The sequence below is a fragment of the Pleurodeles waltl genome, chromosome 9 (assembly GCF_031143425.1).
Source record: "Pleurodeles waltl isolate 20211129_DDA chromosome 9, aPleWal1.hap1.20221129, whole genome shotgun sequence".
Lineage (NCBI taxonomy): Eukaryota > Metazoa > Chordata > Amphibia > Caudata > Salamandridae > Pleurodeles > Pleurodeles waltl.
Genome location: NC_090448.1, coordinates 1,187,541,220 through 1,187,558,396, shown reverse-complemented (window position 1 = coordinate 1,187,558,396; position 17,177 = coordinate 1,187,541,220). Strand labels below are relative to the sequence as shown.

General features: G+C 52.9%; 1 protein-coding gene across 3 annotated transcripts in view; it reads right to left on the bottom strand.

Annotated features, from left to right (window-relative positions):
• MIPOL1 (mirror-image polydactyly 1) overlaps window positions 1-17,177 on the bottom strand; it is an 845,661-nt gene that overhangs the window by 452,390 nt on the left and 376,094 nt on the right. For all 3 annotated transcript variants that reach the window (XM_069209145.1, XM_069209144.1, XM_069209146.1), the window contains 2 exons: window positions 6,081-6,210; window positions 4,114-4,147 (listed from right to left, as the gene is read on the bottom strand). In XM_069209145.1, the coding sequence (XP_069065246.1) occupies window positions 4,114-4,147; window positions 6,081-6,210 (164 nt within the window). The remainder of the gene's footprint in view (window positions 1-4,113; window positions 4,148-6,080; window positions 6,211-17,177) is intronic.

The following is a 17,177-nucleotide window of genomic DNA, read 5'->3' as shown; positions in this document are numbered from 1 at the left end:
GACCTGGATGGGCACAAGTGACTGCTCCGAACCTCCCAGATTGTGTAGGGTCGGGGCTGTGAGCATCCGTTTGACATTACTGTGTCAAATACTCCTTGAGTGTCAACACCTGCTTGACAGGGCTTCTGGGTTCACATGGAACACTTTGGGGTGCACTTCGAAGGCAGAGAACAGTTTGCCAAAACATTCTTATGTATTTACTGTCTAGTTGCTAGGAAACCCTACTTCTGTTCTACTAAACATGTGTCTCTGGATGTATTGTGGGTACAGATGTGAAAGGCCACTAGAAGTACCATGATACACTGTCCAGACACACACACACACGTCCCTCGGAGCCCACGTTTAGTGTGGCCAAACACTTTCATTATCTTGAAAATGTCCCGTGTGGATAGGTTTGGCCCCAGGAAATTTTACCCCATTGGTTGGGGTACTACCAAGGGTTATTTCCACCCACAGACACGTTTCAGACATAAATATGACACCTCCAGGCGCCCACTTCAAAACACTTTTTGGCCCTGAGGAAGAACACAAAAGCACTGGACCTGCTGTCTGTGACCTGGGAGGAGCCCTGAAGGACTCGCCCTGCTCTCTCTTTCACCCAGGAGAAAGTGCAAGATAGAGGGATACAACAAGCCACAAGAGGCCTTCCCGACACCTGCTCAACTGACCAGTATCAACTGGCCCTGGACTAGAGCCTGCTGTTGGCCTCTGCCTGACACCCTGTGAGCCTCTACGTGCCTCCTCTGAGGTCCTGGAGGGTGAGGGGGCTTCACAGGTGTACTCCTGTGGTGGATTGGGACAACTAAGTCAGAAAGTAACATTTTTGATCAGGATGAATCTGGTTGGTGCATCTGACCCGTGTTCCATTGAGGTCAGCCTCAACTTGTGCCCACGTCCCAGTCTCCTGAGACAGCTGACTATGTTTGCTACTTTCTGCTTCTGGCCTTATTATCTACTTAAAACTTTAAAAAAATTATACTTCCCCAAATTGGATTTTTTTAATTTATTAAACTTGACTATCATGCTACATTGGTTTGGGATTTTTCTTGCTTTGCATTTTGACTTAATTACAGTTTGTGTGCTGCATACATACTTTAAGCAATGCCTCTAAGGTGAACCTGACTGCTCTGTGCGAGAGCTATCGGGGGCTAAGCTCAAGTTACTTAGTTACTTTAAGCGTTCACAGTAACAAGGGTTATGATTATTCCTTGAGGGGAGTATGCGCCATCCCTAGGTAATAATGCAGTTTCATGCAGGCGTTGAGTAGACACTGCATACCCCCTTGTTCACTTTACTGCCGAGGGCACAAGAGGGCTGAATGGACACTACACACCCCCATGTTCACTTTATTGGTGAGGGCACTAGACGACTGTATGGACGCTACACACCCCCTGTTCACTTTACTGCTGAGTGCACAAGAGACTTATGTAGACACTACACACCCCCTGTTCACTTTACTGCTGAGTGCACAAGAGAGTTATGTAGACACTACACACCCTGTGTTCAATTTACTGGTGAGGGCACAAGAGGGTTGCGTAGACACTGCAGACCGCTGTGTTCAATTTACTGGTGAGTGCACGAGACGGCTGTGTAGACACTGCCGACCCCCTTGTTCACTTTACTGCTGAGTGCACAAGAGGGCTGCGTAGACACTGGAGACCCGTGTGTTCACTTTACTGCTGAGGGCACATGAGGGTTGCGTAGACACTAGAGACCCCTGTGTTCCCTTTACTGCTGAGGGCACAAGAGGGTTGAATGGACATTGCAGACCCCCATGTTCACTTTACTGGTGAGCGCACAAGAGGGCTGAATGGACACTGAGGACTCCTGAGTTCACTTTACTGGTGAGTGCACAAGAGGGCTGAATGGACACTACACACCCCCATGTTCACTTTATTGGTGAGGGCACAAGAGAGTTACGTAGACACTGCAGACCCCTGTGTTCACTTTACTGGTGAGTGCACAAGAGGGCTGTATGGACACTTCACACTTGGTGTTCACTTTTCTGCTGAGGGCACAAGAGGGTTGCGTAGACACTGGAGACCCCTGTGTTCACTTTACTGGTGAGTCCACAAGAGGGCTGAATGGACACTACACACCCTGTGTTCACTTTACTGCTGAGGGCACAAGAGGGTTGCATAGACACTGGAGACCCCTGTGTTCACTTTACTGCTGAGGGCACAAGAGGCTTATGTAGACACTGTAGACCCCTGTGTTCACTTTACTGGTGAGGGCACAAGACAGTTATGTACACAACGCAGACTCCTGTGTTTACTTTATTGGTGAGGGCACAAGATGGCTGTATGGACACTACACACCCTGTGTTCACTTTACTGCTGAGGGCACAAGAGGGTTGCGTAGACACTGCAGACCCCTGTGTTCACTTTACTGGTGAGGGCACAAAAGAGTTGTGTAGACACTACACACCCCATATTCACTTTACTGGTGAGGGCACAAGAGGGCTGAATGGACACTGCACACCCCCATGTTCACCCTATTGGTGAGGGCACAAGATGGCTGTATGGACACCACACACCCTGTGTTCACTTTACTGGTGAGGGCACAAAAGAGTTGTGTAGACACTACACAACACAAATCGGTGGGGTGTGGCGGACTGGTGATGATTATGGACACACTGCACACATATAACTCCAGTTTACCGGTGAGGGAACAAGATGGCTATTTAGACAGTGCACATACATAACTTCACTGCTGAGGGCACTGCAGACCCTCATGCTTACTCTACTGCTGAGGGGGCAAGAGGGTTACGGAGACACTGCAGACGCCAGCGTTCACTTTACAAGGGGCACTTGTATGTAATGCTAACACATCACAAGAGGAAACAGTGTGTAATGCTAGTGCATACACACAGCACATCACAAGGGGCACTAGTGTGTAATGCTAGCACATCACAAGAGCCATTAGTGTGTAATGCGAGTGCACGCACAGCACATCACAAGAGCCACTAGTGTGTAATGCGAGTGCACACACAGTACATCACAAGGGGCACTAGTATGTAATGCTACCACATCACATTGTGCACTAGTGTGTAATGCGCGTGCACACACACAGCGCATCACATGGTGCACTAGTGTGGGATGTGAGTACACACACAGCACATCACAAGAGGCACTAGTATGTAATGCTAGCACATCACATGGTGCATTAGTGTGTAATGCTAGCACATCACATGATGCACTAGTGTGTAATGAGAGTGCACACACACACAGCACATCACAAGGGGCACTAGTATGTAATGCTAGCAAATCAATGGTGCACTAGTGTGGAATATGAGTACACACACACACACAGCACATCACATGGTGCACTAGTGTGTAAGGCTAGCACTCATATGGTGCACTACTATGTAATGCTAGCACATCGCATGGTGCACTAGTGTGTAATGCGAGTGCACACACACACACAGCACATCACAAGTGGCACTAGAGTGTAATGCTAGGACATCGCATGGTGCACTAGTGTGTAATGCGAGGCACACACAAAGCACATCACAAGGGGCACTAGTATGTAATGCTAGCACTTCACATGGTGCATTAGTGTGTAATGCTACCACATCACAAGGGGAAATAATGTGTAATGCGAGTGCATACACACAGCACATCACAAGAGCCACTAGTGTGTAATGCGAGTGCACACACAGCAGATCACAAGGGGCACTAGAGTGTAATGCTACCACATCGCATGGTGCACTAGTGTGTAATGCGAGTGCGCGCACACACACAGCACATCACAAGTGGCACTAGAATGTAATGCTACTACATCACATGGTGCATTAGTGTCTAATGCGAGTGCATACACACAGCACATCACATCACAAGGGGCACTAGAGTGTAATGCTAGCACATCGCATGGTGCACTAGTGTGTAATGCGAGTGCACACACACAGCACATCACAAGGGGCACTAGTATGTAATGCTAGCACATCGCATGGGCACTAGTGTGTAATGCGAGTACACACACACACACACACAGCACATCACAAGGGGCACTAGTATGTAATGCTAGCACATCACATGGCGCTAAGTGTGCAAGCCCTCAGCACTTGACCCTCCTCCCCCCCCACTCCACCCCAGGCCCCCAGGAGTGACTCACCGCCTCGTGCTCTTCGGGGTTAATATCCTCCAGCCTAGAAGAGAGAGAGAGAGGCATCAGGAAGCATCTTCTGCTGGCGGGGGGGGGGGGGGGGGGGGGGGGGGGAGGGTAAGCGCGGCATTAGTGCGCCAGCTGCTGTGAAGGCGCTTTATTGCTGTCACCGCTCCGAGCCGCCGCGGGATCAAGGCCTCATATGTGCCAACACCAGCGGCTTCGGCGCTTTATTGGTTCTGCAGGCAGGCGCAGGCCTGGGCAGGATGTGGGCGCCTCATTGGGCGCCTCATGGGCAGCGGGGGGTAGGGGGGGCGCAGGGGAGGTATAGGGTGCAACCCCCCCCCCCCCCCCCCCCCGAACCATCCTCTCGGCCCCCCATCACACGGCATCTGCAAAAATTAAATATAATCACAGGCGGCAAAAGACCCAGGTTCAAACCACGGCCAAAAACCAAACACAACCATGGGACGTCAAAACACTCTAAAAAGAAAGAAGAAAAACCCCAACACACAATTACCTAACACCAAACCAGACCAACACCAAGTTACCTAAAACCCAAATCAGACCCAACAAACAATCACCTAAAACCGAACCACACCCACCACCAAATCACCTAAAACCGAACCACACCCACCACCAAATCACCTGAAACCAAACCCAACACCAAATCACATGAAACCGAACTGGACCCAACACCAAATCACATGAAACCGAACTGGACCCAACACCAAATCACATGAAACTGAACTGGACCCAACACCAAATCACATGAAACCAAACCAGACCCAACACCGAAACACCTAAAACTCAAGGCCAACACCAAATTACCTAAAACCAAACCATCCAGACACCAAATCCCCTGAAATCAAACCAGACAAAAAACCAAATCACCTAAAAGCAAACCAGACTCAACACCAAAATCACCTACAACCAATACAGACCCAACACCAAACCACCTAAAAGCAAAGCACACCCAACACCAAATCGCCTGAAACCAAACTACAACCAACATCAAATCACCTAAAACCGAACCCAACACCAAATCACCTAAAACCAAGCCCAACACAAAATCACCTAAAACCAAACCACCTAAAACCAAACCAGACAACACCAAATCACTTAAAACCAAACCATGCCCAACACCAAATCACCTGAAACCAAATCTAACCCAATACCAAATGACCTAAAACCAAACCAGACCAACACCAAATCACCTAAAACCAAACCAGGCCCAACACCAAATCACCTAAAACCAAACGCACACCCAACACCAAACCACGTAAAACCAACACAGACCCAACACCAAACCACCTAAAACCAAACCACACAAAACGCCAAATTACCTGAAACCAAATCACACACAACACCAAATCATCTAAAACCAAACCAAACGCAACACCATATCAACTGCAAACCATACGACACCAAATCACCTAAAACCAAATAGCACCCAACACCAAATCACCTAAAACCAAACCTAATGAGGTGTCTCCAGCATAAGACCCAGAGGCCTGATAGATCACATTTGAGGAGGTGTAGGAGACTGAATGTCTCAGGAGGTCTCCTCAGGACAAGCCTTCAGTGCTAGCACAATAGTGGTATGCACATTTTCCAGTTGTGGATTCACCAGGCCATGACAGTAATCCATCATCACGGTGATGTGCACACAAGGTGCATTGTGGGATCTAAATCTATGTTACTCATCTCATGCGCACCCATACTTCACCAGGCACTGAAACCTGAACCTTCAAACACAGGAGGAGTTTGAAAACGACAAACAATGGGGTGGCTAGTATGTTTGTGGGGTTCCTATCCAAACCGGCGGTATGGGGCAAGACAGATAGGATTAAAGCGCGTCCTTCTCTTTGGAGGGCACCCCCATGAGAAGGATTTGTTTCCCACGACTAGAATGGACTCTACTTCCCAGGCACCCCATTGCATCATACAGAAGAAGGTAGGCCAGTCACCCATACCCCCTCAGAGACTGCTCCAGGCGCTTGGCCCTTAGGATGGCATCGTCCCGCTCCTCGTTGGCCAGCCGCAGTCGGGCCATGACAGCCTGGTCCCGTTCCCGCTGAGCAAGGTACACTTCTTCCACCAGAGCTGAGGAAAATAAAACACAGGGTGTCAGGGGGACATCAGGGAGCAGCAGGAGAACAAGGTGAGAGAACAAGTTCAGCCCTAAAGTGGAGTGACACCAAGAGGGGCAGGGAAACCAATCAAGGGGAGGGGGGGTCAGGGGACAGCTTTCCCTCTCGTGCACACCCGCCACCTCATTCGCCTTTTGCTGGATATGTTATTGCTGGTTTTTAGACTCTGCACAATGCAGCATCTCTGCCCTAGTGCAGTGTAGTCCTCTGACTCCCTAAAACAAAGAGAGATTTACCAGTCCCTCAGATCTCTAGAAGGTCGGATTATGTGGGGCAGAAATATGCCTGTCATATTAACTGTATACAGACTTTGCCATCCGCTGCTGGGACAAAAGACAACACAGCTTCAGGCCTACCCCTGAGGCCTGACTTCTGCAGTGTAACACCTACAATGCGACTTGTTCAAATAACCCTTTTTGAGAGGTACAAATCTCTCTTTTACAGATTAGTAAGTCACTGCTATGTAAGCCTTGTAGCCTACAAACTGGGTGCATGGTATTTAGAAATGGAATTTGAGCAAAATGAATATTACAACGACCAGAGAGTGAAAAAGTCCAAAAAGTTAGTTCCGCTGTGTAGGAGGCTGGCCCTCTATGTAGTGTGCAAAGCTAGGCACACAGTGCAGGGGGTCCAGGCAACCACATGTTGGTTTACAGAGGTAAAACTAGATCCCCTAATGCTCTAATTTTCAAGGTAGCTTGGTTAAGCAGTTAGGCCAATTTTGGAGAAGTGCAAAGCATCTGTTGAACTCACAGCATCAATCTTGCAACTCAAACTCTCAAAGGAATAACTCAAGACCAATCTTATAAAAATACTTCAGATTTGTATATAATTTTTAAGATCAAGATGGTCAATATACATTAAGTAATTTTTGAGTTATGATTTTTCAAAGTTTTAATAAAGTTAGTCGTTCAGTGCATAATTACGCACCACAGGAATCAATAGGCAATCACTTTTAAAATTGCATTAAAAATCATACAGTTGGATTACCACTCTCTTCTTTTGCAGGATGGTCGAAGCAGTCGGCGGGCACCTTGTGCCAGCTGGAGAGTGTCCGGGCAACTCCCGGTTCTGGCAGGAGCTGGAGAGTCTCTTGGCACAGGAACAGGGCCACTTGGAGGGGTGACCTGGAAAAGATGTTTGCAAACTTAAAGGTGATGCCTTGGGGTCCCCTGGGGCTGTTGAGGTCACAAGAGGTTAGGGAGCACAACTGGTTCCTCATAGCAAGGCACAGGGCAGCCGGATGCAGGTTGAGATGGTGATCCAGGAACTGTGCACAATGGAGCCCTTTGGAGCTGGAGGTAAGGTTCTTGGGTAGTTCACAGGACAACAGTGGCTCTGGCAGGATGTCCGGGGTGTTCCTAAAGTCCCTGACTGGGGCTACCTCCTGGTCCAGTTGCAGCTCTGGGGGAGCTGGTTTTCTTAGAATCCGATGTGGACTGACCAGAAGCTGGGGTATTGGCACGACTCGGCCACTGGAGGACGCAGGGCCACCAAGGTTGGCACACTTACATGTCCCGTCTGGGCTGTCATCGCTGTGTCATTGGGTCCGGCTCCGACTTCCAGTTGTGGAGATATTGGCCAGTCAGTGAAGTGACCCTTACTAGCTCCTTGGTTCTTGCTGCTTTCTTGAGTCCCCCTTCCTGTATTTCACCTCTTCACCACCCTCGTCTTGTCACTCTGTCCCTCTGGTGGTATTCACCTCTTCACCGCCCTCGTCTTGTCACTCTGTCCCTCTGGTGGTATTCACCTCTTCAAAGCCCTCGTCTTGTCACTCTGTCCCTCTGGTGGTATTCCACCTCTTCACCCCCCTCATCTTGTCACTCTGTCCCCCTGGTGGTATTCATCTCTTCACCGCCCTCGTCTTCTCATTCGGTCCCTCTGGTGGTATTCCACCTCTTCACCGCCCTCGTCTTGTCACTCTGACCCTCTGCTGCTATTCCACCTCTTCACCACCCTGGTCTTGTCACTCTGTCCCTCTGGTGGTATTTCACCTCTTCACCGCCCTCGTCTTGTCCCTCTGTCCCTCTGGTGGTATTTCACCTCTTCACCGCCCTAGTCTTGTCACTCTGACCCTCTGGTGCTATTCCACCTCTTCACCACCCTGGTCTTGTCACTCTGTCCCTCTGGTGGTATTTCACCTCTTCACCGCCCTCGTCTTGTCCCTCTGGTGGTATTCACCTCTTCACCACCCTCGTCTTGTGACTCTGTCCCTCCGGTGGTATTTCACCTCTTCACCGCCCTGGTCTTTTCACTCTGACCCTCTGGTGGTATTCCACCTCTTCACCGCCCTCATCTTGTCACTCTGTCCCTCTGGTGGTATTCACCTCTTCACCGCCCTCGTCTTCTCATTCTGTCCCTCTGGTGGTATTCCACCTCTTCACCGCCCTCGTCTTGTCACTCTGTCCCTCTGGTGGTATTCACCTCTTCAGCGACCTCGTCTTGTCACTCTGTCCCTCTGGTGGTATTTCACCTCTTCAGCACCCTTGTCTTGTCCCTCTGTCCCTCTGGTGGTATTTCACCTCTTCACCGCCTTCGTCCTGTCACTCTGTCCCTCTGGCGGTATTCCACCTCTTCACCGCCCTCGTCCTGTCACTCTGTCCCTCTGGCGGTATTCACCTCTTCACCGCCCTCGTCCTGTCACTCTGTCCCTCTGGTGTCTTGTCACTCTGACCCTCTGCTGCTATTCCACCTCTCCACCACCCTGGTCTTGTCACTCTGTCCCTCTGGTGGTATTTCACCTCTTCACCGCCCTCGTCTTGTCCCTCTGGTGGTATTCACCTCTTCACCACCCTCGTCTTGTCACTCTGCCCTCTGGTGGTATTCACCTCTTCACCGCCCTCGTCTTGTCACTCTGACCCTCTGGTGGTATTCACCTCTTCACCGCCCTGGTCTTGTCATTCTGACCCTCTGGTGGTATTCACCTCTTCACCGTCTTGTCATTCTGACCCTCTGCTGCTATTCCATCTCTTCACCGCCCTGGTCTTGTCACTCTGTCCCTCTGGTGGTATTCACCTCTTCACCGCCCTCGTCTTGTCACTCTGTCCCTCTGATTGTATCCACCTCTTCACCGCCCTCGTGTTGTCACTCAGTCCCTCTGGTGGTATTGCACCTCTTCACCGCCCTTGTCTTATCCCTCTGTCCCTCTGTCGGTATTCCACCTCTTCACCGCCCTCGTCTTGTCCCTCTGGTGGTATCCACCTCTTCACCATCCTCGTCTTGTCACTCTGTCCCTCTGGTGGTATTTCACCTCTTCACCGCCCTCGTCTTGTCCCTCTGTCCCTCTGGCGGTATTCCACCTCTTCACCGCCCTCGTCTTGTCCCTCTGGTGGTATCCACCTCTTCACCATCCTCGTCTTGTCACTCTGTCCCTCTGGTGGTATTTCACCTCTTCACCGCCCTCGTCTTGTCCCTCTGTCCCTCTGGCGGTATTCCACCTCTTCACCGCCCTCGTCTTGTCACTCTGTCCCTCTGGTGGTATCCACCTCTTCACCGCCCTCGTCTTGTCCCTCTGGTGGTATCCACCTCTTCACCATCCTCGTCTTGTCACTCTGTCCCTCTGGTGGTATTTCACCTCTTCACCGCCCTCGTCTTGTCCCTCTGGTGGTATCCACCTGTTCACCACCCTCGTCTTGTCACTCTGTCCCTCTGGCGGTATTCCACCTCTTCACCACCCTCGTCTTGTCCCTCTGTCCCTCTGGCGGTATTCCACCTCTTCACCGCCCTCGTCTTGTCCCTCTGGTGGTATCCACCTCTTCACCATCCTCGTCTTGTCACTCTGTCCCTCTGGTGGTATTTCACCTCTTCACCGCCCTCGTCTTGTCCCTCTGGTGGTATCCACCTGTTCACCACCCTCGTCTTGTCACTCTGTCCCTCTGGCGGTATTCCACCTCTTCACCACCCTCGTCTTGTCACTCTGTCCCTCTGATTGTATCCACCTCTTCACCGCCCTCGTGTTGTCACTCAGTCCCTCTGGTGGTATTGCACCTCTTCACCGCCCTTGTCTTATCCCTCTGTCCCTCTGTCGGTATTCCACCTCTTCACCGCCCTCGTCTTGTCCCTCTGGTGGTATCCACCTCTTCACCATCCTCGTCTTGTCACTCTGTCCCTCTGGTGGTATTTCACCTCTTCACCGCCCTCGTCTTGTCCCTCTGTCCCTCTGGCGGTATTCCACCTCTTCACCGCCCTCGTCTTGTCCCTCTGGTGGTATCCACCTCTTCACCATCCTCGTCTTGTCACTCTGTCCCTCTGGTGGTATTTCACCTCTTCACCGCCCTCGTCTTGTCCCTCTGTCCCTCTGGCGGTATTCCACCTCTTCACCGCCCTCGTCTTGTCACTCTGTCCCTCTGGTGGTATCCACCTCTTCACCGCCCTCGTCTTGTCCCTCTGGTGGTATCCACCTCTTCACCATCCTCGTCTTGTCACTCTGTCCCTCTGGTGGTATTTCACCTCTTCACCGCCCTCGTCTTGTCCCTCTGTCCCTCTGGCGGTATTCCACCTCTTCACCGCCCTCGTCTTATCCCTCTGTCCCTCTGTCGGTATTCCACCTCTTCACCGCCCTCGTCTTGTCCCTCTGGTGGTATCCACCTCTTCACCACCCTCGTCTTGTCACTCTGTCCCTCTGGCGGTATTCCACCTCTTCACCGCCCTCGTCTTGTCCCTCTGGTGGTATCCACCTGTTCACCACCCTCGTCTTGTCACTCTGTCCCTCTGGCGGTATTCCACCTCTTCACCACCCTCGTCTTGTCACTCTGTCCCTCTGGCGGTATTCCACCTCTTCACCACCCTCGTCTTGTCACTCTGTCCCTCTGGTGGTATCCACCTCTTCACCACCCTCGTCTTGTCACTCTGTCCCTCTGGCGGTATTCCACCTCTTCACCGCCCTCGTCTTGTCCCTCTGGTGGTATCCACCTCTTCACCGCCCTGGTCTTGTCACTCTGTCCCTCTGGTGGTATCCACCTCTTCACCGCCCTCGTCTTGTCCCTCTGGTGGTATCCACCTCTTCACCGCCCTGGTCTTGTCACTCTGTCCCTCTGGTGGTATCCACCTCTTCACCGCCCTCGTCTTGTCCCTCTGGCGGTATTCCACCTCTTCACCGCCCTGGTCTTGTCCCTCTGGTGCGCTCTTCAGAGGGGCCAGGAATTGGATGGGCATGTATTGTGGGCCCTTCTCTGACTCGCAGTCACGCACCTATAGCGCCTCGAGCCTGGGCTCTGAGCTGGCAATCGTGGCGCGGTATAAAGAGACACTGAACCCACAGCGACCCCTAGAGGCCCCTTCTCAGGACCCGCTGCACATGAATGACCTGCTGCAGCAGCAAACTTCAGACACAAGAAGTGGAAACCAGGAGTGCTGCGGGGATGGAGGCCCCGGGCCCTGGAGGGGCCCTGGAGGGGCCCTCACTCCGCTCACAAACGGATGAGTGCGTTAATAGAGCGTTAATCACTGCGGGGTCTGAGGCCTGGCAGGACCCGCCCCACTTAAAGCCCCCGAAGTGGGCAGCGCGAGGGCCTCTGTGGAGGGTGCGGCCCCGGGGGCTCTGAACACGGAAGTTTTGTGCTGAAGAAACTTATCACAAAGCCGATCTCCCCTGAAGGAAACGCGGAGCAGGAAGTAGCCGGCTGGGCCTGTCCGTCCTGCCCGTGTGGGAGCGGGGAATGTGCACCAGGGGTGACTAACGCACCCGCCGCGTGCCCTGGGCACGAGTGTGACGACCCAGGGGTGTGCCAGGTGAGTGCCCGGCCAGGGACGCGCCCTCCATGGCCCACACACCTCACCTGTCGGCGAGCTCACTCCCTGCTGATGCCAGGAGGGCCAGCCATGGGATGCCAAGACCAAGACACCAGCTGGCAGCCAGGGAACCTCCAGGGCTGGCCTCAGGGCAGGGCCAGGGAACCACCAGGGCTGGCCTCAGGGCAGGGCCAGGGAACCTCCAGGGCTGGCCTCAGGGCAGGGCCAGGGAACCTCCAGGGCAACCACCAGGGCTGGCCTCAGGGCAGGGCCAGGGAACCACCAGGGCCAGGGAACCTCCAGGGCTTGCCTCAGGGCAGGGCCAGGGAACCACCAGGGCTGGCCTCAGGGCAGGGCCAGGGAACCACCAGGGCCAGGGAACCTCCAGGGCTGGCCTCAGGGCAGGGCCAGGGAACCTCCAGGGCTGGCCTCAGGGCAGGGCCAGGGAACCTCCAGGGCTGGCCTCAGGGCAGGGCCACCTCCAAGGCTGCCCTGAGGGTAGGGTCACCTCCAAGGCTGCCCTGAGGGTAGGGTCACCTCCAAGGCTGGCCTGAGGCCAGGTGAGGGACACCTCCAGGGCTGGCCTGAGAGCAGGGGAACCTCCAGGGCTGGCCTGAGGGCACGACCAGGGAAACCTTCAAGGCTGTCCTGAGATCAGGGGCAGGGACACCTCCAGGGTGGGCGTGAGGGCAGAGAAGCCTCCAAAGCTGGCCTGAGGGCAGGGAACCCTCCAGGGATCTCCTGAGTGCACGGCCGAGGACATCTCCAGGGATGTAATAGTTCGCCCCACTTTCTGCCTAGTATTTCATGTGGTCTCAAAGTAGTTAGTGTCCAGGGCCCCTGCTAACCAGGTTCCCTAGGCCACATCTCTTTCCCAAAGCTGTTGTGGTGCATTGGCACAATTGGATACACCTTTAGCTGCCATTGCATGCTGAGTGTTCTGTGCAATCCTAAAATGCAAACTCGACATAGCACACTGCCTGTCTACCCTGTACACTACGCACTGAATGCACTATCAATCAGTCAATCAGGAATTTGTAAAGCGCACTACTCATCCGTGAGGGCCTCAAGGCGCTGAGGGGGGGGGGAGGTGATAAAGGGGGAGAGGGCTGGTGCTGCTACTGCTCGAACAGCCAGGTTTCTCGAAGGTCTGGCGCAGGTGGGTGGGAACAGTGTTCCACGTTTTGGCGGCGAGGTGCAAGAATGATCTACCGCCAGTTGTAGTTCTGCGAACGCGTGGGACGGTTGCAAGGGCAAGGTCAGCGGACCGGAGATGCAGGGTCGGGGTGTAGAAGGAGAGCCATCTGTTGAGGTATTCTGGTCCAGTGTGGTGCGGTGCTTTGTGAGCGGGGGTGAGAGCATGAGTGAGGAGTTTGAAGGTGATTCTCTTGTAGACTGGGAGCCAGTGCAGGTTTCTCAGGTGGTCTATGATGTGGCAGTGGTGTGGCATGTCTAGGATGAGGTGTGCGGAGGTGTTCTAGATACGTTGCAGCCTCTTCTGGAGTTTGGCCGTGATTCCTGCATAGAGGGCATTGTCGTAGTCCAGTTTGCTGCTTACGAGAGCTGGGTGACTGTTCGTCTGGTTTCAGTGGGTATCCAATGTAGATCTTTCGGAGCACGCGGAGGGTGTTGAAGCAGGAGGAGGAGATGACGTTGACTTGCTGGGTCATGGATAATGAGGAGTCCAAGATGAATCCTAGGTTGCGTGCGTGGCCGGTGGGAGACGGAGTGGCTCTGAGCGTGGCAGGCCACCAGGAGTCATCCCATGCAGAGGGGGTGGAGCCGAAGATAAGGACTTCCATCTTGTCCGAATTGAGTTTGAGGCAGCTGCTCTTCATTCCTTCGTGGAGGTAGGTCTTGGCAGAGTCCTTGGTGAGGGAGAGGATCAGCTGGGTGTCGTCGGCGTATGAGATGATGTTGAGGTTGTGGGATCGGGTGATGTTAGGGAGCGGAGCCATGTAGATGTTGAAGAGGGTCGGGCTGAGGGACGAACCCTGGGGTACGCCGCAGATGATTTCGGTGGCCTCTGAGCGGAATGGGGAGAGGCGGACTCTCTGGGTTCTGCTGGTGAGATAGGCGGTGACCCAGTCCAGGGCTCTGTTGCGGATTCCTTCATTGCTGAAGCGTGAGCGGAGGGTGTGGTGCCAGACGGTGTCAAACGCGGCCAAGAGGTCCAGGAGGATGAGGGCCGCGGTTTCGCCGCTATCCAGTATGGGTCCGATGTCGTTGGTGGCGGTGATGAGGGCAGTTTCGGTACTGTGGTTGCTGCGGAATCCGGATTGGGAAGGGTCCAGGGTGCAGTTCTCCACAAGGAAGGGGGTTAGTTGTCTGTTGACAGCCTTCTTGATGACTTTTGCCAGGAAGGGGAGCAGGGAGATAGGCCGGAAGTTCTTGAGGTCTTTTGGGTCCGCCTTGGGTTTTCTGCGGAGGGCGATGATCTTTCTGTGTTTCCAGCTCTCCGGAAAGGTGGCAGACTCTCAGGAGCTGTTAATGATCTTCCGTAGTTGGGGTGCGATGACGGAGCTCGCTTTGTTGAGAATGTGGTGAGGGCAGGGGTCAGATGGAGAGCCGGAGTAGATGGTGTTCATGATTTCGATGTTGTTGTTGTCGTTGACAGGAGAGCAGGAGGTTGGTCGGAGGTGAATCTGTGGTGCTGGTGGTTGCTGGGGGGGTGGGTGGGAGAAGTCTGGGTGCTGAAGCCGTTGTGGATGTCTGCAATCTTGCAGGTGGAAGTAGTGGGCCAGAGAGTCACAGAGGTCTTGGGATGGGGGTATGTCGTTGACGTTGGAGCTTACTATAGGCAAGTCACCCCTCTGGCAGGCCTTCCAGCCCTAAGGCAGGGTGCACTATACTGTATGTGAGAGCATAGCTGCATGAGCAATATGCCCCGCCGTGTCCTCGCCAATCTTGGGACATAGTGAGCGAACAGAGCAACCATTTTAGTACATGTGCTGGAGACTGGTCAGTACGAGTTTCACAGCTTCATGATGGCCACTCTGCACCTGGGTTGTTTGGTATCAAACAACTCAGAATGATAAATCCAAACTGGTACCAGTGTTGGATTTATTACAGAATGTATCTAGGGGTCACCTTAGTGGTGCCCAATGCAAAAGCGAACTACCCCTGCATGGTTGCGTCCGGTCCCAACCAGCCTGCCACCACCAGACAAGATTCTGGAACCCTGGGGGGAGAGATCCTGCTCTCTGGGTCCCAGAACAAAACCCTTCTTGGACAGAGGTGCTGTCACACTTCCCCCTAGGAATGTGCACTGCCCTGCTATCGAGCTTCAAAGGGCTTACCGCCCTTGAAACTCGACCCCTAAGCCTGCTGCTAGCAGCAGATGGCTGCCCCATTGCAAACCCCCACTTTCGGTGGGGGAAATGGGCAAGAAAACACACAAAGGACAGGAGGAGTGTCAGCCCCAACTTGCACCACCCCCTAAAGTATTGCATGCAAGGTGACCCCTCTATTTCATTTTCCTCCATCTTGCATGGTAGGAAAATAGCCAATCAGGTGTAGAGAAGTGACCTCTGCCCACAGGAAGTGGTCACTTAGTGGGTGTAGCCGCCTTAAGGTAGATGATCCATTGGTCACTTCTAGGTACTCGTTTAAACGCCCACTAAATACAGTATTTAGTGGGCACCCCTAGACCCGAGAATCAAAAGAAGACCAGCAACAAAGGAGACCCAAGGCTCGAGAAATGAACTCCTGCTGCACCAAGAAAAGGCTCCAACCCCTTCATGCTGCACCCAGGACTCGAAATCCCCTCTGAGGGGTTGCCTGGACATTGCATGGACTCTACAAACCCCTAGAGGTCCTCTGTATGAAAATCGCCTAAGATCTCCCTCCAGAGTGAAGTCATCATTCTCCCGCAACAAAGACAAAAGACCCAGTGAAGGCCACTCCACTGATTGGCTGTTGAAGAAACCAGATGCTTCACCAAGGCCAAACTTCACCTGACAGACCGTGAGGACAAATCCTGCAAGTGTGCCATGTTTGGTGGCACTGTGCCCTCCAGTGGCTGAACTACACTATTGCCCCAGGTACTGGTCACCTAAGGTCGGACACCCAGAAGGACATTCCACTTCGACTGAAAAGGGACCAGGAGGAAGCCCCAGCTGAGGGACTTCAGAAAATACCAGGACATCCCACCAGAGTGCCCCTGCTGACCTGCAAATGACACTCCAAGTGACCTACCTCCTGCTTCCAAGGGCATCTTTGCGCACAGATCCTGGCTCACTGAATCGCTCTGCAGGCGGCTGTCCGGTGCCCTGCACCTTAGATCCAGCTGAGCCCTAAGGGTCCCCCACCCCTTGCAACCTCGACACTCCAAAGGGACGACCAGACTTACCTTTAAGACCACCTGTGCAGCGCTTTTTCAAGTGATCCCCCGCAGAGGCGTGGCACCAGCTTCAAAGACTTTCTGCAGCTGCTCCCGCTGAAACTGCTCAAACTTCTGCAGTTGGTCCATAGTGCCCACCGATGTACTCGAGGTACCTGCAAAAGGAGACACTGATAAACGCATTGCATGGTTTTATATGCGTGTTTAACGTGTTTCTCCACTGATTCCAATGGTGCGTTATTACGCACAGAAAGACTATTTTTGCTAAAACTTTAAAAAATTCATAATTTAATAAGTACTTACTGGATTTTGATGATCTTGGTCTTAAAATTTTTATAAAAATCAGAAGTATTTTTGTAAATTGGGATTGAGTTATTCATCTCCAACGTTAGGATAAATGCTTGACCAAGCTACCATACAAAATGCAGCATTAGGTGGTCTAGGTTTTATCTCTGTAAACCAACACGCGGGTGCCCGGAACCTCCTCACAGTGTGCCTGTTTTTCAGCACTAGATAGAGGGCCGGCCTCCTACAGAGACACCCCACTCACTCCCTACTCTGGCACTGTGATGGAGTGTGCGGACACACCGGCCTCCTCCTCTGTACTCTGGCACTGTGGTGGAGTGTGGAGACACACCGGCCTCATTCTCCTTACTCTGGCACTGTGATGGAGTGTGCGGACACACCGTCCTCCTTCTCCTTACTCTGGCACTGTGATGGAGTGTGCGGACACACCTGCCTCCTTCTCCTTACTCTGCAACTGTGATGGAGTGTGCGGACACACCGGCCTCCCTCTCTGTACTCTGGCACTGTGATGGAATGTGCGGACACACCGGCCTCCTTCTCCG